This window comes from Pectinophora gossypiella, chromosome Z (assembly GCF_024362695.1).
Source record: "Pectinophora gossypiella chromosome Z, ilPecGoss1.1, whole genome shotgun sequence".
Lineage (NCBI taxonomy): Eukaryota > Metazoa > Arthropoda > Insecta > Lepidoptera > Gelechiidae > Pectinophora > Pectinophora gossypiella.
This window is the reverse complement of record NC_065433.1, coordinates 20,544,019-20,570,448: the sequence shown is the minus strand read 5'-3', so window position 1 is coordinate 20,570,448 and position 26,430 is coordinate 20,544,019. Positions and strand designations below refer to the sequence as shown.

Sequence of the window (26,430 nt, the reverse complement as noted above, 5' to 3'; positions counted from 1 at the left end):
AACAACTTTATTGAAATGCGAGCCGCATTAAATATTTGAATTGTAGCGTTGACGGCGACTTTCTGAACGGCGACCCGCGCTACGGCGAGTCTCTTTACGGCGAGTGGCTTTATTTTCCCTCATATATTTTTTCATGATATCAGGCGAGTAGGTAAGTATTTAGTAGAGGAGCTCGGTAGCGCAGCGGTAAACGCGCTCGGTCTGCGATTATTGAAGTTAAGCAACTTTCGCAAAGGCCGGTCATAGGATGGTTGACCACAAATAAAAAGTTTTCATCTCGAGCTCCTCCGTGCTTCGGAATGCACGTTAAACCGTTGGTCCCGGCTGCATTAGCAGTCGTTAATAACCATCAATCCGCACTGGGCCCGCGTGATGGTTTAAGGCCCGATCTCCCTGTCCATCCATAGGGAAGGCCCGTGCCCCAGCAGTGGGGACGTTAATGGGCTGATGATGAGGTAAGTATTTACCAGAATACTTATTCTTAAATTACACCGTGTTGTTGTACATTTTACCCTTACGCGATACGACACAGACGCTTACAATGCCCAGGCGGCCGCTCTGGTAATATCGTTCACGAAAAATTAAAAAGTAAGGTCCGATCGTGCACAATATCAAGCTGTTCCCATATTAACGTAGGTAGATGTGAAGATTACCGTGGTTATCGGCGTAGCCCGGTAGCCGCCCGGGGGCGACGTACCCCACTCAAACTCAAATTTTTATCCGCCGATTATATCCTGCAATATATAGAAAGTTCTTTTGAATTATTGTCGGATGTATGCCTTGGGTGGGATTAAGTTTATAAGTGCTGTAAAATCTGTCTAGAGTCAATTTTGCAGTGCTACTCGAACATGATATTATGCATTGATATACAACTATGATATGTAATATTATGAACTAACGGTTGTCATTCATGCAGTCAATTTGTAGTGTTAAGCTTGAACACTCTGATAGTGTAGCAGTACAATATCCATATAACTACACAATAATACCCACTTGCACCTTAAACTTGTAACCACGCCGCGGATTGCTCGAATTAAAACGCTATTCACCACAGCAAAAACAACGAATCTCGCTTCAACCTATCATTAAATTCTAATTAACATTTACATCCATATCTAGATGCGCTGGCGCACCCGGCCGGTCCCCTGTACGGCAAATCGCGGCACTCGCACAAATCGACTCTTATTACGACAATATCAATAACTGTCATTTCATCCAATCATTATAGTTTCGTCTCGTTTACGCATAACTGCCGTAATTACAGCGTCATTACCTACGTCTCTTTCGAACTCATTAATCTAAAGCAACGTTAGTAACGAACGACTCTTTCCATTTCTTTCACGCCAAATAACGAGAGAACGTCTATGGAAAAACGCGACACAGCAATATCTAGACATCTCTTTCTGGCGCACGCGCAGCATTGCCTGAAACTTTGTCGCTTTTGATTTTTCCTCATTCATTTTGAAATCAGTTTTAAGGTTTTTTCAAACCAGTGACAAGTCTAAAATGTTATAAAGAGTTTAGACATTAGAGGGATCCCCACCACCCGAAGGGACTCGTTAAGGAGCGAGCGCGCGTTTTCGACAAAAAAGAAAATAAGGCTCGCGGGAAAGAGAGGCTTAGTGGAGGCTTTTTATAGTCGCTGTCCCGATGCGCTGGCGCACGGAAGTATCGAGCTTCAGGATCGAGCCTTAATCTCATTCTAATAAAAAGCTTACGCATAAATTGACGCGCTATCATTAGTTTCGAATTTTAAAATAGTTTTTTTTTTATTGACGTGTTTAGAGTAAACGCGCTGTGAGGTTGTATAGGTGTTAAATTATGTCGGACACGTGCGGTTTATCGTTATTTTTATGGTTGGAATATGACATTAATTTTGTGAAGTTTTGTGGAAAGGGTTGTTCTTCTTATTGAGTTGTTATCATTAAGACTTTGTCCTTCGAGCTGTGTGGTCGTGTTAGTTAGTTGTAATATTTTTATATTTTCTATTACAAATGGATTATAGTAAAGTAAAGTGAATTTCAAATACTTCTTTGAGGAGCGTGATTGTTTTAAAAATGTTTTTAAGGTGAGTTGATTTTTGTTTCTTGGTCTTTGGTATCGTGATCATTAGTGATCACTTATTTTTTTTATTAAATTAATGATCTGATTAGATATATTAATTATATTTCTTGTTAACTGTATTTACTACAAAGGTTAAATACACGCTTAAATAACATTTATATATTTGTTAGTTTATTTAATCCGTCGGAATATATAAAGTGAAATATTTATTTATTGTTTGCTTTTATTAAAAGTTGTATTAATATCATTTTATAAGTACTTTTATATATATAAGTAGAAGATTGAGTGCAAACAAGCTGTCCGCGCATATATATAATATAGCAATCAATACTGTAATTGTAAAGCGTATTGACATATTACAATACATTATGTAAGTAGTATTACTACTACATTCACAAAATGGCCAAAAAAAAACATTCAATTAACATCATTTAAATTCTTATTTACATCTTAAAACAAGTGTTTTAGATACAATTATATTGCATTTAACACATCAACCCTTAAAACCGAGTTTTAGTAATAACATGCTAAGTAAATTGTGTTTTCAATAAATCACAAGGTCTTTTGTTATTTATCTTCTATCTATATCTATCTTCTATTTATCTATACTATAATAAAACTGTAGACGGGTCATTTATGTATACCTATTGAAGATAACGAAAAAATAGCTCCAAATAAGCAGTAGAAAAATTACTAAAGTTTTTAATTTTATTGCCTGTCCGTTTGGATGTTTGTCCGAATTTATAGACGGGTACATGTTTGTTCAACTATTGTTCATCACATTTGCGATCACCCTTGTTATTGAAGCACAAAGATGGATATACATACATACATAAGATCAGACCACGGAACTCCACTTACAAATGGATCCTGGGTCCTGACTTACCTACGAATTTAGCTTCTTCCACCAAGGCTGTAACAAACTATATAGAGATATATTATTATCCCATCGCCCATAAATAGTCTACCATGTTGAAAAGATCCCTTAGTCCCTTAATGTGATTTTACGTTATATCCCGAATAACTATATGAATTCTTAAAAGCCAACAATTTACTTATACTAGTTAAAAGAGGAAAATATAATGTAAGGACACCTTTATGTGGATCGAATCGAAAAGTCTAAGATACCGTTAATTAGTAAACCAACTAGGAATAAATGTAAACAATGCGCCAATTATAAACGCATTTGAAAAATGTACCAGGTTGCTAAAGTAGGCAATCTACATCACAATCCACACTATAGATGGAGAAGAAAAATATACTCAATTATGAAATAATGTGTATTGTTATATGGTAACAGATAGCAGCTAAGACACTAACATATAGATCAGTTGATGGTCCTCGGAAATATGAAGCTAACACATAGCAGATAAGGTGGATTTATGCTTACTTGACCATTACAACGTCACGCGCACTAAGTCGCCTTGGCTCCAGTTTAATATAAAGTTTAAATAGATTATAATTTAAAAGATATATACATATAAGTACTTAATACTTTGCTCAGGAGAGGTAGAGAAGAGATGAAAATACCTATAAGATTTGGCAAATCAATGCTTTTGTTCTCTCCAAAACAGTGGTGACAAATTCAGTAGTAGGTATATATCAAGCCGAAACGTATAAGTACTTCAAAATATACGATACTTAAAAACGTAAACTTAAAAATATTTTAATATATATATATTTCCGTCTTCATGTTCATTATCTTTCTTTACCATTGGAAAAATTATATCACAAGTTGCTGATCATAATAAAACAAGTCTGTCCTAATCAACTGTTGACAATAAATACATATTTAACATTAACAATTATTCTAAAATACTACATCATAATTATACATAATTTTAAATAATTCTTATTAACAATTACCTATATAGTTTGCTAAACTTAATATATTATGTCAAATTGATTAAAATTACTTACAATTATTTTATTCCTCTTTATGGCCCAAAAACTCTTTAACGGTATAATTTTTTCCCTTGGGTACTTATAATACCGTACTTTTACCTATTCATATATCTTAAATTTCAATATTGGAAACGAATTTATTGATTAGGAAACATTATACTTCAAATTATATTCTATTGTTGATGACTGAGACTTTAATGTACTTACTTAAACTTTTTCTAAGTTAATTGTTGCAAATCAAGCCATTTCTTATCATAGACAAAATGCAAACGGTTCAATTTTAATGTAGACAACAATATGCACAGGATATGTCATGTCACGTGATATGCATTGCTAAGCGAGGCGTAGAGGCAGGCAAACAAGCATCAGCAGAAGTTGACAATTGTGTTACTACCACTGTTACTAATAATAACAATAGTAAAATGTGTTTATTCGACCAAACAACTTACAAATATGGGCACAATTACTATTTATATACTTCCTATTAAATCAAAACACTTAAGAATTTGTTAATTTGATTTTAAATTTGAATTTGGAACAGTAACATTAAGAATTAAAATCCTTATAATACCCAGTGTAAAATGACATTTGAATTTTTATATACTTGCAAATAATATTTTTTGATAATCCTTACGTAACATAAACTTGCTATATAGGTTTCGATTATTATGGTGAAATATAACCGGGGTGGGAGTTATGTCTGTCTGTTTACGCCTTCAATACGACACAAAACACTTTATTGCAAATAGACATAACAGATAGACTACTTGCAACCTGTACAAAGTAAAAAAATAAAAAGCTATTCCTCCCAGGCGCACGCTCTTAAGGTGGTAGAATATAATATACATATTTCGGGACGGTGGTGCAATGTTGTTGTCAATCCTTTCTACTTATTCGATTTTTTACAATCAAACTAAGCCGTTTTTACATTTACCTTAAGCAAGATATATAAACCTACTTATCTATAAGTTCAGAAACTGCGACGCATTATCTCAACTTAGCCATTCAGTGTTGACTTTGTGTCTATGTAGGTATTTCTACTTAACCTTGGACGAAAATGTGTTTACTAAGTCGTGCTATTTTTATATTTGCTACAACGTTCATTTTACTTCAGTCGCCATTTTTCAGACTTCTATACGGAAAAAAAACCTGATATATATAAATATTTATTACTCGTATTAGAAAAATGAATTATTTTTAAAAACTGATACACCACATCATCAGAAGATAAAGAACGCTTTTGGTATTGATTATCCGAAGATAAATTCTTACATTATGCCTAATTATGATAATGAAGTTATACCTAATACTTAGTGAGGGACATTACTTAATAAGTCCATCACACATGCATCATCGAACGTAATATCTGGGAGGAAAAGCAAACACATTTTTTCTTTTTGCTATTCTTTTTATTTTTGTCTCTTTTCTTCTTTTCAAGTTGATGGCAGATAGATAGTACGCTTTCTTAATCTCTAAGCTTGCAGAAAAATGTACGGGTATTGCAATATCGGCTTATTTTACCGATTTATTTTAATGTATTTTATTATTATTTATATTTTTTATAAGCATCTAAATAGACATTTTTGTGACAAATATTTGTATGCCGATCAGGCTGGAAATGTTGAAACTCAAAATATAAATTGTAAGATCATTGTTGCCTACTGGTTGCCTGGAAGAAATTGCTACTTAGCAATAAGGCCGCCAGATTGTACTGTACCTATCATCATCTGTGTTAATTTGTTTTGTATGTTGTGTGCAATAAAGTATATTTGATTTGATTTCATTTGTTATGTTACACATGTTTCACAAATAAATGATTATGATTATGGTATTACTTATATACCTTACGGTTTGCTTTTTATACAAGTGACATAATAGTGCTGGTTCCAGTACACACCATCAAATTTTATTTAAAGTTACCCCTGTCATTTTCTTATTCACTGAAAAGGAAAGGGACGGGCAATCGACAGGCAGATTTATAGAACACACGTCAATTTTAGGCAGAAATTTAAAAAGCAGTCCAAAAATTGCATAGTGGACAGTAACTCGAAAATGGTTTATACGCCCGGGTTATTCATTCATTATCATAAACACCCTATATACGTCTCACTGCTGGGCATAGACCTCCCCTCAATCAACCGGAAGGGGTATGGAGCATACTCCACCACGCTGCTCCAATGCGGGTTGGTGGAGGTGTTTTTACGGCTAATAGCCGGGACCAACGGCTTAACGTGCCCTCCGAAGCACGGAATCATCTTACTTTTTCGGACAATTAGGTTAGATTCAAGCCTGAAAGTCCTTACCAAACAAAGGACGGACAGTCTCACAAAGTGATTTCGACAATGTCCCCATTGGGAATCGGACCCGGACCTCCAGATCGTGAGCCTAACGCTCTAACCACTAGACCACGGAGGTTGTTGCCTATTTTAATCGCCTGGGTTATTCGTTCATTATAAAATTAACAATTGTCAATAATCCGTCTCATTCCTTTTCGGCGGATAAGAATTATGATGGACATAACTTCAAATAAAATTAGGACGTGTCTGCAGGAATCGAGGCCAAATGTATTTAGGTTAGTGACGTACTGACGTAGTCTATCACTCTAATATAATGCGGTTCAATACAGGAAAGCATTTGACTAAACTAGTTTATGATGTTGCTAATAGGTATGCAACACGACCTAGCGACTAGTGACGTAACCTACAATCGGAACCTATGATTTGCACCATGTAAACAGCATTTTTTTTATTATTGTAATATACAAGTTACAATTTAAAACTAGCAATCCACTGATTCTTCTTCAAATGTAATCAAATTGATCAAACTACACCTGCCTTCGATCTTAAACAGATCATCATCATCATCAGCCCATTAACGTCCCCACTGCTGGGGCACGGGCCTTCCCTATGGATGAATAGGGAGATCGGGCCTTAACACTTTCGAGGGCAGAACGTCTATTGACGTTCCGATCTCAAGGTGTCATTGATGGTTCATAATATTACCTATTATGAACCATCAATGATCCATGATCTGTGTCCGTGAAAGGGTTAAACCATCACGCGGGCCCAGTGCGGATTGATGGTTATTAACGACTGCTAATGCAGCCGGGCCCAACGGCTTAACGTGCCTTCCGAAGCACGGAGGAGCTCGAGATGATAACTTTTTTTTGTGGTCACCCATCCTATGACCGGCCTTTGCGAAAGTTGCTTAACTTCAACAACGCAAACCGAGCGCGTGTACCGCTGCGCCACCGAGCTCCTCCTTAAACAAATAATTCGATCCAAATCAAATGGCTCTAAAATAATATAGTCGTTACGTTAAGACTTAACTTTTAACACAAGAACTATATAGATCTCTTACTTGCTGATTAGCCATCGTATTCCCACTATTTTGACCACAGGTATTGGTTACCATTAAGTAAAATATCATTTTAATATCATTCTTCTTACCGTTTCGATAGCATTCAGATTTTTTGAGCCCAGTATTTAGTAGTTTTCAGTAAGTATTTTAAATTAATAACAAAATGCAACCAAAAATTATGCAAATTTTACTGTGTTAAAAATATTATTTAATAAGTCTATAAATCTATGTAGGTTATTTATCAAATTTTTATATTCATTGTAAATTTTTTTTAAGAATGGTATAAAACAATTTTTAGACACCTACTTAAAAATCTTTCAGTAAAAAATAGAAATTCCGCGGTATAAAGATAATACTTTTTAACCAGATATATTTATAATAGGTACGAATTTAACTGTACATCCTTAAAATATTTTCACAACACAATCATAATTTCATAGTTTATCAATTAATAAACTATAACCGCTTACAAATTACGTCGAGCGGTCGCCAGTTGTTGTCACTTCATGTGGTCACGCTGTGGCCAATGTTACCTGTAATTAAACAAAAACATACTACTCACAATGTTTATCAAAAGCTTTGCGCTTTAAAACATATAATTAAAAAACCATCCACAGGTAAGTTCTTCTTTTCGGCATAGGCCGGAAAGCGTAATACGTAGGGCCCTAGTATAGATTACGGGTATCTCTGGATACATCTCTAAATCCTACAATATTCGTATACGAACCTTAGCAATTTAAATAAATATTCGGGAAATCGGAGACTTCAACTTTTTGAGGGAGATAGGGCGTCGGTTACTACGGAATAGAAGAAAGAGGTTACTAAAGAGGGGAGTTTACTAAAGGGGGGTGCTCGCTTCGTCAAGGAGTGGGCGGGGGGGAAGGAGGGGGAGAAGCTTTTTTGTTTGACGAAGCAGCGGCTACAATGTTCTTAGCAGATTGTAATATGTACAATTTTTCTTCTATAATCCACACGGGTTGTAGGGTCCTTAAACCTGGTATCAGGGTCCCTATTGAGCCGCCATAGTCATAAGCCCCTGATATGTCACGGCTACATACCTACTTACTTAGATAAATAGTAGGCCGGGACCGCATTGTTTAATGTCCCCTCCGAAGCTCGGATGGCCTAACTTTCGAATAATCGGGTGATCAGTCTGCAATATCCTAACCAAACTAGGGATTGCAACCGTCTGCCGTCGTCTCTTTTTCCAACCCGTTATAATTTGGGAGTCTTCAAACCTAGAGTGAATAGGCATATGCTAGGTAAGCGTGATTCACTTACCATCAAGTGAAATTATGGTCAAACGCGACGCTATATTGTTTAAAAAAACTAGGGATAACGAAGTTATTTAGTGACTTTGTCTCCACCGAATCTCCGCCGAATGTACAATGTATTAATTTAAATATAAAAATAAATATCTAATCTGAAAGCGCGCCGAGATTCATAAGTTTCCTTTTTAAATAAGGTTAATGTGGGGAAGACCGGCATACTGTTCTAAAATTTGAGGTTGACTGGATTTATTAAAGAAGATATTATATATAGAGTAAACCATGTGATTGGATCATCATCATCAATTTTCCATGCTACTTTTTTAGGGAAAAATAGGGCAGTGGTTTCCCTCTTGCCTTCCGCCCCAAATTGGATACGATACGTATGTGATTGGATACGATATATAATTTACTCTCGCATACAATATATTTACTCACGATATACAATCTTTATGTCTACAAATAAAATTAAGCACCATAATTTTTTGATATTTTTAAACTAAAAACAAAGGGACTCATTGCTAAGATTCGTCATTTTCCTTTTTATGTACTCCAATTTATGGGGCCAGGTGTGAAGGTGATGTATTAGAGGAGAATTTAAACGGTTGGAAGTGGATGCACCGTGAAGTATTCACGTCTCACGCCGCAGTATGCAAGGAATGCAGCTTTTTGTACCGGACCGCGTAAACGATTACTTATTTGATGCATTCTCGATTTGATATATTTGTAAAAAAGCCTGGTTTTGTCTAATCTATGGTAGGTACGCCGTTATGGTACACGCAATGTTAATTGTTGTATTACTTATTAAGTAATACATCACATTTCCTTTTTTTGACGTGACTTATTGTGGATTTGCCGCATATGGCATTGATTATTAGGCTAGGCAAAACTACATTTCATAGTTACCTAAAAACAAATACGACTATAATATTTTTTCTACTTAATAATTCAATGTTCAGTGCAACGATTGTATAAGAAAACTTCTTAAAATTTCTATCAATGTGAATCATCAACTTCCTCTTGCCATCCTAAACTCACGCCTATTTCCGGGGGGGGGATACCGCTCTCTTATATACAAAAACAAAAGCGATTGCAGAGTTGTTATTGCACATGTTACCCTATTAAGACGTGACGTCTTAAAGTAGACGCTTAATAGTCAGTTTTTTAAATGTAAGTCACCAACCTCCTGTTATTGTTCGTAAGCTCAAAATATGGCCACAAAACAAACCACACAGTCAATGCGCAACAATCAAATTAATAACAGACGGACAGCCCCAATCATCTCTCATTTTTTCCCACAGTCTTTACAACGAAAAAAAACCTAATCACTCAAACAAATAAAAATGGAGGCAACATAAAAAGGACTCCCAGGTGAGATGAAAGCGCCGCACGCGCAGGCAAGTGCCGCGGACGGGTGCGCGGGCGCATGTTAACATGTTACATGCCGGATCGGACGGAAAGCTACTTCCTTTACCGGTTTCGTTACCGTTAATGATAATATTACAATAATATGAATACCGATGAATTGTCAAATTCGAGGAATTTTATTGTTTAATAGAAACAAAGTGCCGACTTCTTTTATAATATATATAATTAAATTCAACGATATAAGTACTTATAACCAAACTGTATGCTTCTTATACGTACGCGCAAGACGAGTAACATTTACAAAAGACGTAAGTACAATTCAAAATTCAACATTACCATGACAAATAATAGTACTTATAAAAGAAAGAAACAGGATAACAATTATTCAACGATGATGAAGGAAAGGCAATAAATCGATGCATCCTGCGCGGCGCATTGGTCTGCGACGCGAGATCCGCGCGGTATGGTAATTCTTACATCACACGCAACGTGACAGACACCTGTCCGGAACACTATATCCGCACATTGTCTAAGAATCCTAGAAAATAAATTCCTATTAAAACGATTAAAAATTCTATTAAGCCTGTACCTCAGACAGTTGGATTGACAACGCAGCAGGATTAATTATAAGTACGTACAAAAAATATAGAGATATTTTTAATCAATTTTTTTAATTATTTAGACATATTTTTAATAAATAAATCGCTCGTTTCTGTAAACCACCGGACCTGTCAAATCTTCAAGTTAGGTAAGCGAATCCTATGAAAAACGGGATAATGATTTTTAATAACTAAATATATATTTTACAAAATTAAGCAACATTTAAGATTGGTGGAGGTGTTTTTACGGCTACGGAATCATCTTACTTTTTCGGACAATCAGGTGATTCAAGCCTGAAAAGTCCTTACCAAACAAAGGACAGTCTCACAAAGTGATTTCGACAATGTCCCCATCGGGAATCGAACCCGGACCTCCAGATCGTGAGCCTAACGCTCTAACCACTAGACCACGGAGGCTGTTAAACACTAATACACGTTACTTAATAAGCTAAATTGTATTTTGAATTGCCACATTGAGTAGTATTATCTACACTTCAAACAAGATAACGCTTTTAACTGCGTGTTAAATGTGCGTGGACTGATTATTTCACCACTCGCAAACTGTATTAAAGGAAACGCTGATTGTTTTGCCACTTCGTATATAATTCGGTTTAAGTAGAAATTATAAAGGTTACAAACACGTCCGACAATAAGAGAAGTTCGATGAATACAAAATTAATTTAAAAATAGTAAAGAATGAATATTTTTTTTAACCTTTTTTTTAAAAGGTATTTTTATGTTGCAATTGTCAACATGCTGCGCCTCGAGAAGTAAAGTTATCAAAACTTAAACTTATACAATTTCTATACGTCAACCTAAACTGGATGAAAGCACATGAACTTTAAACATATACAACAGACTCACAATATGAAATATTGTACGAAAGCATGTCAACTTTAACAATAATTACTGTAACAGTGTCAAAAATCTAAACATGAAAGTTAATGTATAAAATTTATCACAAAATGAAAGAAAGTGCATGAACTTTTAAACATTATACAATTCATAATACAACACTAATGAAAGCTTACAATTGAGAGTGCACATAAGAAACTTATCTCAAATAATTTTACTTATGAGTTTTTATAAATGAATTAAAAAAAATGAATTTAAACATTAAGTTTACATACTCCACTTAAAAAAAGATAGGTATAACTTTAACCTTAGAAAAAAGTAAAAATAAAATAATATTAATCGCTAATAGGCAATATACACACCTTATTAATAGCACGGGTATGTTTTTTCCCATTGGAGGTAGTTACTTCTACAGTTCTAATTTTATTGTCCTTTCCAGGAAAGACATTAGTAACTCTGGCCATAGGCCATGTGGCAGAGGGGGTATTGTCCTCTTTCAGTATGACTAGAGTACCGACTTTAATGTCAGACTGCTCAATGCGCCACTTAGGGCGGTTCTGGAGAACATTTAAATACTGTTTATGCCACAATTTCCAGAATGATTGTTTTATCTGTATACATTGTTGCCAAAACTTTAATCTATTAATTGGAATGTTATTAATGTCTTTTTCAGGATACATAGTGAGAGCATTTCCAATTAGAAAGTGACCAGGTGTCAAATAAGTGTAATCATTTACATCTGAAGTTGACAATGGCATTAGAGGCCTAGAATTAAGTACACATTCAATCTCAGTAAGAACAGTGTTAAGCTGTTCATAAGTTAATACATTATTTTGAAGTACCCTTTTTAAATGGTACTTGGTACTCTTCACCGCAGCCTCCCAAAGACCACCAAAGGTAGGCGAATACGCAGGAATGAAATGGAAATCTATGGCCCTTTGGGCAGCAAATTCATATACCTGAGCCTGGTGTCTTTGTGATGACTGCAGATTATAGAGCTCAACTAACTGGTTCCTCGCACACCTGAAAGTGGCAGCATTGTCAGAGTAGATTTCTTTGGGTAATCCTCTTCTAGAAACCAATCGTTTCAAGCACGCGAGATAGGTTTCTGTGGTTAGATCTGATGCTAACTCGAGGTGTATAGCCTTCGTAGTGAAGCATACAAAAACGCAGATATAACCTTTACCTATAACGGATCGTCTCACGCGTGAAAGTTTTATGTTTATTGGCCCAGCGTAATCTACTCCGACCCTCTCGAAGGCACGTGAGGTTGCTGTCACTCTCCCAGTAGGCAAGGACCCCATCAGCTGTTGCGACGCGGTAGCCTTCTGTCTAAAACAAATCATACATTTTTGTGTTATTTTCTTAACTTCTACAAGCCCATTCACAATCCAATATCTCTGATGGAGATTAGCTAACAATAGTTTAGGACCAGCATGTAAAAGCCTTTCATGCTCACTTCTTATAATCAAACTAGTGACTTCAGAGGATTTGGGTAAGATTATAGGATGTTTTTGCGAGTAAGATATGTCTGCATTGTGCAGCCTACCGCCTACTCGTAAGAGACCCTCGCTATCAATATAAGGATGCAAGCTCTGTAAAGAACCTTTTACCATACATTTTTTATGCAAACACTCTATTTCGTGTTTGAAATGAGTTTGTTGATCATTTTTTATAATCAACATTAAAGCGTTACTCAATTCAGCGCTTGATAAATATTTATATACAATGCTAGTTTTACTAGAATTAACATTATTGCAAAACCGTAAGACGTATGCAAGTATTCGCGTCATTTTGTGGATGCTAGAATATTTTAGTAAATGCTCAAAAATACTACCTTGGGTAGATGATACCTGGTTGCTGGAAAATGCTGCGGGCGGTTTGGCGTCGGGCAAGACTGCTGGTAAGTCTACATTGTAATGAAAATCGTACTTACTATCATGCAGACATTCAGGCCCATGCCACCACATTGCACAACAGCCGAGCTCTTCAGGACTTACTCCTCTGCTGATGTAATCAGCGGGGTTATCCTTAGTATTTATGTATAGCCATTTATGAGCAGCAGTATGCTGACGTATTACCTTTACTCTGTTCGCAATTTTGTTGTTTTGTTACCTTCTTTAATTACTGCATGATGGGGTAAAAAATACACCGCATCTTTATTCAAGTCATACTGCTCAATGTCTACATAATGGCCATGGTTTAGAGATATATATTCATCAATGAACTTTTTATACTCGGAGAAAAGATTGGGATTATTATGTAATTTTTTCTCCAAATTCAAAAATCGTTTTAAAGCAAAATGAAAGGATTCACCTAAAGTATCATTAATATCGCCGATAGGCAGCTTCAAAGGCAAGGCCACTTCAAACTGTTTATCCTTTAACTGCACAGTATTTTGAAAAATATGTTCAGTCAGTTCTTGTTCTGAATTTGTTTCATTAAATATTTGTGGGACACTTTCAGTCTTCCAAAATTGAGTTAATGTGTTATCAACATCAGCTTCACAAGTAATACATTTTAAAGATACCTTGTTACAGACTTTGTTGATACTCCTTTGTGGCAAACTCCCTGCAATAATATACCCGAACTTAGTGTTGATGAGACTGGGTTGCCTCGCGCTATGCGGCGTCGCTCGACTGCTGCTGGGTAACTCCGTCGGCAGCAGGATCTGAAAAAATATGTCAGCGCCCATTAGGAGGTGTATGTCACCGGGCACATTAAATTGGTCGTCTGCCAGTTTAATGTTCTTTGGAATTGTGAAACCTGTCATATCCCACTCAATCTGAGGCAGCTTGCAAGTAATTGCATCAACAACGTGGCATGTTGCAATAGTTTTAAAAGGTAAATTCATTGAATGTATATCTAAAGGCAGGCAGAATTTGAGATTGCTTTTAGCATTAGTAATGCCTATGACATTAGTATCGACTTGGGCTGGCTTAAATCCAAGCAGTTGTACAGCTTCACTGGTGATGAATGATAGCTGTGAGCCACTGTCCAGCAGGGCTCTAAGATGGACCTCAGTACCATCTTGGGCAATGACTTTTACTTTTGCTGTGGGAAGAAGAACATTATTATTATAATTGCCTGTCATCAAAGTAACAGGAGATGCGGCGGATATAGGCTTCTCGTCACAGTGTAGCAGAGTATTATGTGACTTCTTGCACACTGAACAGCGAAAGTGATACCTACATTTTCCTGCATGCGCACCCAGACATAAGTTGCACAGCTTTTTGTCATTAATAAATTTCAGTCTTTCATTGACTGGAAGTAAATTGAATTTTTTGCAAGTAAATAACTTGTGGTTATACTCACAGTATACACAGGCTTGCTCCTCCTTGGTAACATGTGTTACCACCTTTGCATTCGGTGACCGGTACTGAGCATTCCCTGGCTCAGCATTTTCCAGCGCCAGAGCTCTTTGATCGAGGAAGCTCAGGAAGTCGTTCAGCGTTGGCTCCTTCTCCATGTCTCTATCGAGCTGGTATGCCCGAGCAGTATATGTATCTAATTTTCGAGACAGAATACACAATATTATAGCATCCCAGTATTTTACATTAGGATCAAGATTTGAAATGGCCGCTATGTGTTGTCTGACAACAGCCACAAACTCTCTCAAGCAGCTAGCTGTAGACTTAACCACTGATTTGATATCCAAGATGGTGTGGATGTGATCATTCAAAATTTTAAACTTATTGTTAAAACGCTTATCTAACAAATTTAAGGCCTTTTCATAACTGTCAGAGGTCAAAGGCAAGTTCTTAATCATTTCAAATGGCTCATTTTTTACATATGATCTTAAATAGTACAACTTTTGTACACAATCCAGAGATGGGTTATTGTGTATTAATGACATATACAAGTTTATGAAGGGCACATAATCAGTAAACTTACCACTGAAGGTGGGAAGCTCTATTGGTGGCAAATTAATTTTGCTCAGTGGAGTGGCTGGAGAAGTCATTGTAGTGGTCGGAGGCGGGTTTTCTATGCGGGGTTCACGACGCCTTATTTCACGATCTAGTGTGCATATACAGTAATAGAATTTATTATCCGTATCAGTATAATCCTCGTTGTCATCAGGATTAAGAGCCAGGATGCACTTATTGAGAGATTCATACTCTTTAAACGTGGAAGTTAAACGTTCACGTTTCGAAACGAGAATTTCAATATCTGTATTAATCACATCATCTTTTTTGATACAAAATTGATATAACCTAGTGAGCGTACCTTTTAAGTAACCTCGCGAGGCCACTGCCTCCTTTAAACCCTTGGTAGAATGAGATTTCTCCGCCATTTCACTGCACAATTACACTATTTGAACTTTTTACAAGTAAAGTTTACAAGATAACAAGTGATAACACGCATCAACGTCCGTCAAACAAAACGCGCATGCGTCATGAATGAAACCACAGACAAATAAAAAAGTAAAAAATAAAAAAAAGGACGATCGCGCGCGAAGTCGTGCTTTTGGCGCGGTTTCTAGGTTCGTGAAGTATATTTGTCAAACCGTTTTGTTCCGTTCCGTGTGACGTATGCCGATCTTCGTTTGTTTCTTGAAGCGAAAACGGCGCGAAATCTTGAAAATATTTTTGCTGTCTTGAATGAAAATCTTGAATAAAATGATGCGACGATGTTCTTGACCGGAGTAATATAAATTGTTGACTCACGGTTATGTTGCAAAAACAATATGTAGCGTCGAAATATATTATAATGCTGAAATAAAATTGCTGAAATAAAAGTCTTGATTGTCTTGTATGAGAATCTTCTTGATACGTTGTTGACCGGCCCGATATACTGAACAGCACGGTAGGTATCTCAATCCTCTGGATGGTATATAAATAATGTCGTCGTCTCTCTTAGATCGTTGTCGGTGATCGTCGTGTGATGGTAAAATTCTTGAACACGAAGTGGTCACTTTCGAAGGACCATGTTAAATGTGCGTGGACTGATTATTTCACCACTCGCAAACTGTATTAAAGGAAACGCTGATTGTTTTGCCACTTCGTATATAATTCGGTTTAAGTAGAAATTATAAAGGTTACAAACACGTCCGACAATAAGAGAAGTTCGATGAATACAAAATTAATTTAAAAATAGTAAAGAATGAATATTTTTTTTAACCTTTTTTTTAAAAGGTATTTTTATGTTGCAATTGTCAACACTGCGAGTTAAATTAATTTGCACTGACCGTGTAATAATATATTCAGGGATATAATATTCATTTTAAATACTCTGTAGGTTGATCTGTATTGATGGCTAGACAAAATATACCTATCAATTAACCAATTAGTGCAGCGCTAGAGTTTATAGGTCAATCCACAGCGGAAATATTGACGGAGATAATTATTACGGGTTAATCAGAAACCTTTCACCTACGAACCAAATGGCGTTCTAAAATAAATACATTATGATTTGTGGATCCTAATTTCTAATAAGAAAAAACGAAAAATTTACCTACTTCATTGGTAAAAATATGAATATAAATTACTATTGAAACACAAACACTCTAATGATATAAAGGGGACAAGAAATCCTATGTCATTAAGTATAATAAAAAATATAATAGCTCAATTACTACTATAAGTATCTGAAAAGGACTGAAATTCCCACCAAATAACTTCTGAAATATTACAAAGTTTAATTGGGCATCGCTTCAGCCTAGTTTGTACTATTGGTACATGATATATTGGCCTTTTCAATTAAGAACTCTGGACTGTAGATTAAACATGTTTATACCGATGTTTATGTACACATAAACTCATGCCTTTCTCCCAGGGTAAGCAGAGACTATGGAATTCCATTTAGAAAGCAAGAATGAACCTTTTATTATTTTCGGATGTCACAGACACAGACAGACAGCTACATTACATTTGCTTCGATCCTGACACACTTCATCTGCTTTACTTTTCTTGTTCAATGAACATTATTTATTAATAAATTTGCGCAGATTCGAGCCGACGAAGTCGACGAAGGGCGCGAGTAAGATGCGACGCGACCTGATCAACGCGGAAATCTCCAACCTGCGGGACCTGCTGCCGCTGCCCCCCTCCACCCGCCAGCGGCTCTCGCAGCTCCAACTCATGGCCCTCGTCTGCGTCTACGTCAGGAAAATGAATTATTTCCAGCAAGGTATATAATCATATATGAGCTCGGTGGCGCAGCGGTAAACGCGCTCGGTCTGCGATTGTTGAAGTTAAGCAACTTTCGCAAAGGCCGGTCATAGGATGGGTGACCACAAATAAAAAAAAAGAGTTTTCATCTCGAGCTACTCCGTGCTTCGGAAGGCACGTTAAGCCGTTGCTCCCGGCTGCATTAGCAGTCGTTAATATATTTAACCATCAATCCGCACTGGGCCCGCGTGATGGTTTAAGGCCCGATCTCCCTATCCATCCATAAAAAAGGCCCGTGCCCCAGCAGTGGGGACGTTAATGGGCTGATGATGATATAATTATATTCTGACATGTCGCAGTAAGATATTTGTAAGCGTAACATTTATTTAATACAAGTTTTACATTGAGCCATTGCAGTAACAAACAAATCGACTAAAACACATATACTTAAGTAACACAAAACCAGCAAATAAGTAAATTTAACAATAGTGAAACAAGCCACATCTGTAATTTTGGCCACCGAACTGATCAACCGTGTTGTCTGAACGAGAGCGTTAAGCATCCGCATCGCGCTAGTCACCGGCGAGTACCAACAAAAATTGGTCCACGACAGTAACATAGTTATATCCCTAGGTATATAAATGTGTAACGGAATATTACTATAATACGGCTCCAGTATAGTGATAGGACTGCCTGACTACACTAATCTGGTGAAATAGCTATAAATTCACCAAAAATTTATATAAAATAGTATTTATGGAATTTTGTATCATGCGTGTTATGTCTTGGTAGTTGTCTTGTCGCAAGCATGTGCCTGTAAGAATCATTCTAATTCTAGATGTTATGATTGCGGGTCTTTATTATCTTAAAATCTTAATACAACTTAACCCAACCTATTTTCCCGTACCGGTACCATAAAATAGTAAGCTCAGGGCAAATGTTCAGTGAAAACTTCAACATCGGTAGCTTGAATATTTTTATAACGGAGCCATGACTAAAATAGCACTGGTAAGAAGTAATCTTGCTTTGCAATGCAACTTTAAAGACTCAGATGAAAATATTTATTATGTAAGTAACCATATTGGCCTTCTAAAATGTATAGTTTACATTTACAACATATTACATAAGTAATGAAATAATAACATCAACTCTAAAGCAGAAAATAGTAACTGCTTTTAAAATTGCGTAGAAAGTGAAGTTTCTAATTAAGTAGATCTAATATAATATTATTATCATGAACAGTATATCACGAAACATAAGTTGTGTGCACGATTACTCTACGCGTGGCGCTTAATTTAAGCGGCGTGACTTTCGTGCAGTGTTGCTGCAAATCTGTCATAACGACTGTCCCAGGCCTTAACCTTTACTGCCGTTACAGCCTTACAGTTCACATCCTCCTTTCCTCACCGTGTAAGTCCCCTCAACAGTTTCTCATGCTCCAAATCTTTGGCTAAGCTCATCACGTACCTCGTTATCCTAAAATCTCGCCCTCTCATATTTTGAAAACGTCTCCCAAAGTTTTTGTCAGCTCACCTTCAGTCACGAAAAGGCGTATTAAGACGTTTAAAATGCATTTAGTTCGCTATCTTATCTCTCGTTGCTATTACTTCACCCATAATTCCGTCTTTCTTTCTGTTTTAGTGTTCAAGAGTCACGACTTCAGCTATCAGTATCAAGAACAACCGACTCCCACACCAAATATTGGATTTTCAAAGGTATTTTTGTTCGTTTCAAGTTTACGACCGGTTACTGTGAAACCATAAAATCAGTTACTGACACTTACAATGTTTTTTCAGGCAATGAACGGTTTTATGATGATGATGACACAAAACGGCAAACTATTGTACATATCGGAAAATGCTGCAGAGTATTTAGGCCATTCAATGGTTTGTACAATTAGTTTACTTACATTGGTTGCAAACAAAGTAATTTTATTTTATTTATAAAAAAGGTACACCAACAGCTTATATAATAAAACATTAAATAAAATAAAAGTTACATCAGGAATTAGACTGTTACATAAGCCAATTATAGGTGCACACAACATTTGCAAAGTAGGACAACGTAATCGTTTAGTAGATAACTAAATAATAAAATTTAAAAAACAGATAATTAAAAAAATACATAAAAAAGTAAAATATATATTATGCTGGAGGACATAAATAATTAAGTAATTTCTTGTTGTTGTGTGATATTAAGCATTTATTATAATTTCAGGAAGACTTATTAATACACGGTGATAGCGTATACGACATTATAGACAGGCAAGACCACCAGACTGTACAAGTGGAGTTAAATAGAGGCGGAAATGGAGAGACTGAAAATGTACCAAAGAATAGGCATTTCTTCTGTAGGATGAATGTTTCAAGAAACGCTAGGAGACAAATGAGATTTGGCGACCAAAAAGTAAGTGAAGGGGGACAATACTCCGTTTATACTAGTCATACAATGTAAACTGTTTTTTTATTTCTTATTCAAAATTGATCAGTTTTAGGCGTCAAGTTGTTAAAGATAGCTAGTGATTTCGTAACCACTGTTTTACGGCTTAGCTTTTAATTTGATAGGTATGGCATATTGAGTACGTTTATGTTGGTAGGTGGTGCTGGTGCGAGGCCACTACGTGTCGTACCTGCCCCTGTGCAGCCGCAACGAGCCGGTGTTCCTGTGCGTGTGCACGCCGCTGGCCATGCCGGAGACGCGCGAGTGCGTCGTGCACGGCGCCACCAACGTCTTCACCACCGTGCACGCCATGGACATGAAGATACTCCACATCGACGCCAAGTAAGCACACACACACTCCTCGCCTGCTAAAGTGACCAGAAAACTCAGCGATTCAAGCAGGACGTCCATCTCCGATAGCGTCATCAATATGGAGTAGATAAGATAATACAAAATAATTTTAAGTCCATTGTATCAGTAGTGAATTAATCTAACTTAAAATTATTTTGCAGCCTAACTTGGTACTTATTCAAATTCTAAGAAGGATAAGTACTATGAATTATAATAGTGACTGTTGTTACATGTTACCATCCCCTTTGGTGTATTTAAGAATAAGCAAACACCACTGACCTACTCCACGTCTATTTAAAATTATACATTTATCAATAAACTTGTCAAACTTCAATTTTTACAATGATGTATGATTTTAAAAGTAATTCACTTTGATTTACTTACAAAGTAAGTAATGATCTAAGACTCCTGCTCAACATCTGCTTATTAAAAGTATTCATAATTTAATTTACTTCGTTCATTAATTCTGATGAAATATGTATTTAGGACACACCTTAATTATCAAGATACTCGGTAATCCAAAATCGTAATTAAAAGTTTGCGAAGAAGCGTGTAAATTAACTTTCACAAAAATAGCCTTTCAATTTATCGAATAGCGGTGCATTTTAATCTAGTTTAGTGACTAAGATTAATCGTCTACCAAGGCGTATTGTGGTCGAATTGGAGATCACTTTTTTCATGAATAACGACAAAAAATCTTTCATGTACTTATTTATAATTGTACATGTAGTAAAATAGTATATTTTTTACAGCGGCGAGTGGTACCTGGGTTGGAAGAAGTCGGAACTGACAGATGTCTCGTGGTACCAACTTTTGCACTGGGATAGTTTACGAGAAGCGCAGAGCAAACATAGACTAAGTAAGTAGGCAACGCTTAGCAGTTTCTCACTCTTGTGTGGACGGCGTCCTGTCGGTTGTGCAACCAACAGGACACGGAGAAGTAGCGTTTATACAACTGCATACATTTGGTTGCTGGGGCGAGTTCCGCGACCATGGTGTCCTAGTGAGAGATGGCCCTTAAGCACCTACTTGATTCAATAGCAAAGGCAGTAACATAACATCGTATTACAAAATCAATTTTATTGACGTACTTACATACAAATTCACACCATCCCTAATGAGGTGGGCAGAGCTACCAGTTATCAGAAGACAACTTACAGCCGATGGATATGATGAAAGTGTATGGCGACCAGTGATCAGCCAACAAATAACACAATCCCTTTGTCAATGTTTACGACATGTCCGGGAAAACAAGTAGCTACACGAGTTCTATGTTGTTTATTCGCTCCCTGCTAAGCGTAGAAGCGTTATGACACCTAAAACTTGTTACAGTAACACAGTCTGAGCAGGACAAGTGCTGCATTCTCCTGGTGAAGCTGCAGCAAAGGTGTGGGCAGTTTCTGTGGGTGCACGTGGTGTTACAAGTGAAGGATGCCGCAGACACCCCGCGCCAGTTTATTGTGGCTACCAACCAAATCCTCAGGTGATGTACCTATATAGAAACCGCAAGCTAAGGATAGACTTGTCGTTCTATTATTGTCTATCCGGCACTGTGGCAGCGTGTGCGAATGTTTATAACCTATGTCAATAGCTGTGCGATGTAACGATTATTACGTCATAGTTGTGATGATAAAAACACTGCAAAACAGGCAACTTGCTTTTACCAATTGACAAGGAAAAAATAAGTTTTGTTATTTCTAGAGAAAAAACTTGCTGCGCGTTCCTTTGCGTGGATGACATCTTACAACACACATTTCAAACGATTTGTTTGCTCTACAGTGAAGAAGAAGCGTCAATAATGTTAGCGAACGCGTGGTTGTATCAGTACTACGGTTACCAGAACCAGCCGTGTGGCATGCTAGACCCTCGCTGCCAGAAGTTCTTCCGACGAGACCAGTGCTACCAGGACCCTTACCAAGAACCGTATCCGTTTATGGAGAACTCTGAAGTAGAATACACTGGGTACCACGTGTCGTCATACGTGCCTCAGAAAATGGTGGAAGACTACAGTGGTTGTGAAAGGGTGTACGCGGAGAGAGGCCCAGTCGACTACTCCACCCATTCCCCTCAGTCTACCATCAGTGATGAGAGGTGAGTTGTAGTTAACACCAAGAACACAATGTCGGTGTACCGATTCTGTGTCATACGTACTCATCAATTTAAGAGCCACGCTCTTGTCGGTGCAGCATTTTCCATTCCAGTCTATCAAAGGCCAATTCCTTGCCTTCCCTATAAGACACGACGTTAACCTTTTCTTTCACCTATTCCATGTAAGGTCTTCTTGGTCTTCCCCTTCCTCTCTTTCCTTCTAGCTTTCCTTCTATGATATTTTTAATAAATTCGTCGTGTCTTCTTAGGTGTCCAATCATCTTGCCTCTTCTGTCCTCAATAATTCTCAGTATTTGTCTCTTTTCCCTTACTCTAAACGTACTTACTACTATAATTTATGAAAAATCGAAGTCCCGTGATCTGAAGTTGGTAGACTCAATCCTAACGGCCACTTGTTTCCATACGCGATCACATCCGTGTCTAAATTAAAACAGCACCATATTCAAATATTAAATGAGCATTTCACAAATGATACTATTCGGTAACAAACTTTCAATAGCAGCCTCAGTCAGTCTGCGCTGAATCCAGCTTTGCAAGTTAAATTTCGTTTCCTACTATGAAAGCTTTTCATTTAAATAGCGTAAGCCGCAGCCATCGCATTGTGTACCAAACTGAAATCCCTTTTTGCAACTCGTTAATTATTAGGTATCCCTCAATATATTTTTAAGTTTATTTCCGTAAACCATTCTATATGACAACAAACTGTATAATAAATTAATATAATTACTTATTTTGGTCAGAAAGACTGACATTTAAATAAAATTCCAACTTCGTGATAATGTTGGTGAACTTCATTACCGAATGGAGAAATTCATGCACTCGGTGTTCAAAACATTCCAGCATTAATATAGTAGATAATCTGATCCATTATTATTTAATTTACTTTTATTCTGCAAGCCATACATTCAATAAAATGGTAGAATTGTCTGTATTATAGATATAAATAGATATATAACTAAGTCGTCTTATTAACCTGAGAAGCATCAATTACCTACTGAAGCCTCAATACTCAGCAAACCGACTTCACACCAGAAAAATTAAATTACTAAAAGTTATACATAAAATATTTACTACAGAGAGGCTAAAATCAATAAATGACCTTTGTTGCGGCGACTGCACTAATAGTGACCGATATTCCCCATCAGATAACAATGTAACGCAAACTATGAGCGAGGCATATTCAATCAATAAAGTGATTAACTCAGTGTCGCTGAAAGCTGCCGACCATCAACGATGTTACGTACAACGACTTAGGTATCATATTTCAGGTCCTCTACACAATTCCCACAATTCAATTACTACCCTCGGAACGTTCAGCTTTATTTTTACTTACACTAAAAAGCGGATATCATAGCGACGCCGCTTCAAAGGAAAAATCCTCTTCTGACTAAAGAAACTTCTGAACTGAGCTTCAGAGCCGATTTAATTTTTATATCCTTGTTGGCCATCCGGATGCTATAGTCCGTAAGCTTCTGAAGTTCGTGAATAACTGAAATCCGTGAAGACAATTTTTATTTTTGTTGACTTATACGCAAGTTATCAAAACACACGCACTGTACAAAACTCTTCAAGGTCGCTCCGTACATTTGTTCACGTCAAATCACCGGAGAATATAAATAAGAAAATCATCACCCGCCCGTCTGCCCGTCCGTCCGCGTAATTTGACACCTTTCATTACCATATTTATTGTGAACGTATCTCCACCAACATAAACTTAACACGTCGAAAACATCTTCTTGATGCAACTCCAACAAGATAAAGTCTAAAATACAAAGTTTGTTTGTAAAGTCGTGAAACATGAATCGTTGTTAATGTTAACCAAATATGAACGAGTTAACTGGAAAGGGGATAAAATATATTTGAAGACTTTGTATGATAGTTATTTAGTTTAGGTTTTATTGGTTTTATAGTTACAGTTAATATTTGAAATCTTGATTATAATTTTTTGAAAAATGTTTACCAGGGTCTTCCGGAGTTAAGGTTCTTATTAGCGTATTCCGACTACAGACAAGTAAGAATTTAATTGATGTAAAGTCTGCTATCTACAATAAAACCCAGAGACAAAATACTTGGAATAAATGCGAATTGTTTTCTAAGTTTATCGCTTAGATTGCATTGTATTTCAGCCACTTGATACCACAAAGTTTAGGACTGCAGTTCCAATCGACGGAAACCTTCCGCGTTTAAAGTTTCAAAATTAACATCTAACCATAATTTTCTTGTAAAAGTCTTTGACTTTTTTCCGCTTGCCTTCCTTTAGGACTACAAAAAAAATCAGCTCCTCCTTATTCATGATGATGTATAGGTAGCATATCCTTGTTCGTAATCTACACTAGACCAGCTCTCATACCAAGGTCATCTTCGTCTATATAGGATCTCTTCCCACAGGTCGCCGCACCACTACGACCCGCCTCCCGAGATCGTGGTGAATAGCAACATGTACATGTACCCCCATCATGGCAAACGAGAGTACTATGAACAGTACCCCCGAGTACATTACCAGGTCCAGGAACCCTGCCCCCCTGTCACTACTGACGGTAAGTATCCCTATCTTTTAATCCTAAAAAGATGATTTTTAAATTTTGCCAATCACAAAGTACCTTTTTGAGTTTTTATTTGTTTACCTAATTATTCCAAACTTTTCGTTTTTCACCGTTCTGTGATTTCAAAGCGGTAAATTTGTGTTTAAATTTTTTAAATGCCAAACAATGGTTTGTCGCTCTGTTACGACGTCTTGCCACGCAGAAATTTGGCAATATTTTTGACGAGGACGCGGAGCGGTAACTGGCATTTCGCCGAATCGTCTAAAGTCAACCTTTATATCACTTGTTCCACAGCCATGGAATATCCGAGTCCAAAGCGTATGCGGCTGGCTCCCCCGCCGCTCTCGCTGGAGGGCACCGACGGCATGGACCGGTGGAACCCCAGCCCACCCTGGTCCGACACCACCCTCAAGCTGCCAGACTACGGCCAGCGGTTCACCTACATGGTGCCCATGCCCCCCGAGCGAGCTATGGTCACTTAACCTGCCGCTACTAAGTTCAAGTACATGATTAGACCAGATTGTTTCCGGTAAGTTGATGCGACGAAATGCGAAGTTTTAGTTATTTCGTTATTTGCAAAGCGAATGGTCTGTGTGCACAAAGCGAATGTTGTGTAAGTACGTAAAAATTTAATGTGTATTTAAATAATGTTCCTCTTTGACAGAGAACGAGTGTACAACGGGGCGGTGACACTGCGACGTCCGTGCCTCACTCGAAAGCCGATTACCACCCCAATGCACTCACTCCACGTCTCTTGAAATGGATGTTCCTGAAATTTTAACTACTTTCCGCTTTGAAATACAAAATGGAGGAACTGCACCGCGTCGTCATGGAATCTCTGAAACGAGTCCTCTATAACTTATTTAGTGAAATTAAAATGTAGCGTTTCAATGTTTATGAATACGTGAAATATAACCACAATAAACGTTATAAAACAATAGTGTAAAATCGTGAGTGTCATAAATATTTTATTCATCATTCCTGATAAAATGCATTTTACAGCTACGCGTGCTCCAAGACGCACTTGGCTGGTTTTTATTATAAATATTTATGTAGGTACAAAATTGTTACATAATTTTGTTCGTGATAGATTTTAAGTACATACTTGCAATGTTCCCAGCTCAATGGAAATTGATGAATTTATCAGTATTTTTAATTGTTTAAGAAATATTTTTACTTACGTATGTCTTCATTTAAGGGTTGAATTGTAAAATATAATTTGCTTAGTTAAAAGAATGAAAATGGTTCCGTCCAAAAAATTGTGCATTGCATTCCAAAGGAAAATAATTGTTCGTAACTAAGTTTACATCTGTTGTAAGGTATTAGTAATGTAAATATTATATGTATAGGTATAATATTCCTTTTTAAGATTAAAAAAAGGCTAAATTAATAAAGAAATTCAAACACATTTTGGTTTTTATTTAACTTTTTCCTTACAATCAATAAACATTAGACCATG

At 36.8% G+C, this 26,430-nt stretch overlaps 2 protein-coding genes across 3 annotated transcripts; one reads left to right on the top strand and one right to left on the bottom strand.

Annotated features, from left to right (window-relative positions):
• The first annotated feature begins 1,501 nt into the window (after positions 1 to 1,501).
• Positions 1,502 to 26,379, top strand: LOC126380630 (neuronal PAS domain-containing protein 4A-like). The gene is made up of 12 exons (XM_050030173.1): positions 1,502 to 2,068; positions 17,367 to 17,548; positions 19,171 to 19,244; positions 19,326 to 19,415; positions 19,747 to 19,935; positions 20,126 to 20,310; positions 21,072 to 21,178; positions 21,652 to 21,802; positions 22,099 to 22,410; positions 24,817 to 24,965; positions 25,266 to 25,500; positions 25,636 to 26,379. Exons 1-11 carry the CDS (start codon positions 2,058 to 2,060, stop codon positions 25,451 to 25,453), a joined length of 1,638 nt encoding a protein of 545 aa, XP_049886130.1. The 5' UTR covers positions 1,502 to 2,057; the 3' UTR covers positions 25,454 to 25,500; positions 25,636 to 26,379.
• LOC126380664 (uncharacterized) lies at positions 13,514 to 16,245 on the bottom strand. 2 transcript variants are annotated; one of them, XM_050030231.1, is made up of 4 exons: positions 15,647 to 16,242; positions 15,314 to 15,436; positions 14,735 to 14,926; positions 13,514 to 14,090 (listed from the first exon to the last, which is right to left on the bottom strand). In XM_050030231.1, the coding sequence occupies exons 1-4, from the start codon at positions 15,711 to 15,713 to the stop codon at positions 14,041 to 14,043; spliced, it is 432 nt and encodes a 143-aa protein (XP_049886188.1). In that variant the 5' UTR covers positions 15,714 to 16,242; the 3' UTR covers positions 13,514 to 14,040. The 2 variants fall into 2 exon arrangements, with proteins under 2 accessions (XP_049886188.1, XP_049886189.1); XM_050030232.1 differs by lacking the exon at positions 15,314 to 15,436 and having other exon boundaries at positions 15,647 to 16,245.
• Positions 26,380 to 26,430: the final 51 nt, after the last annotated feature.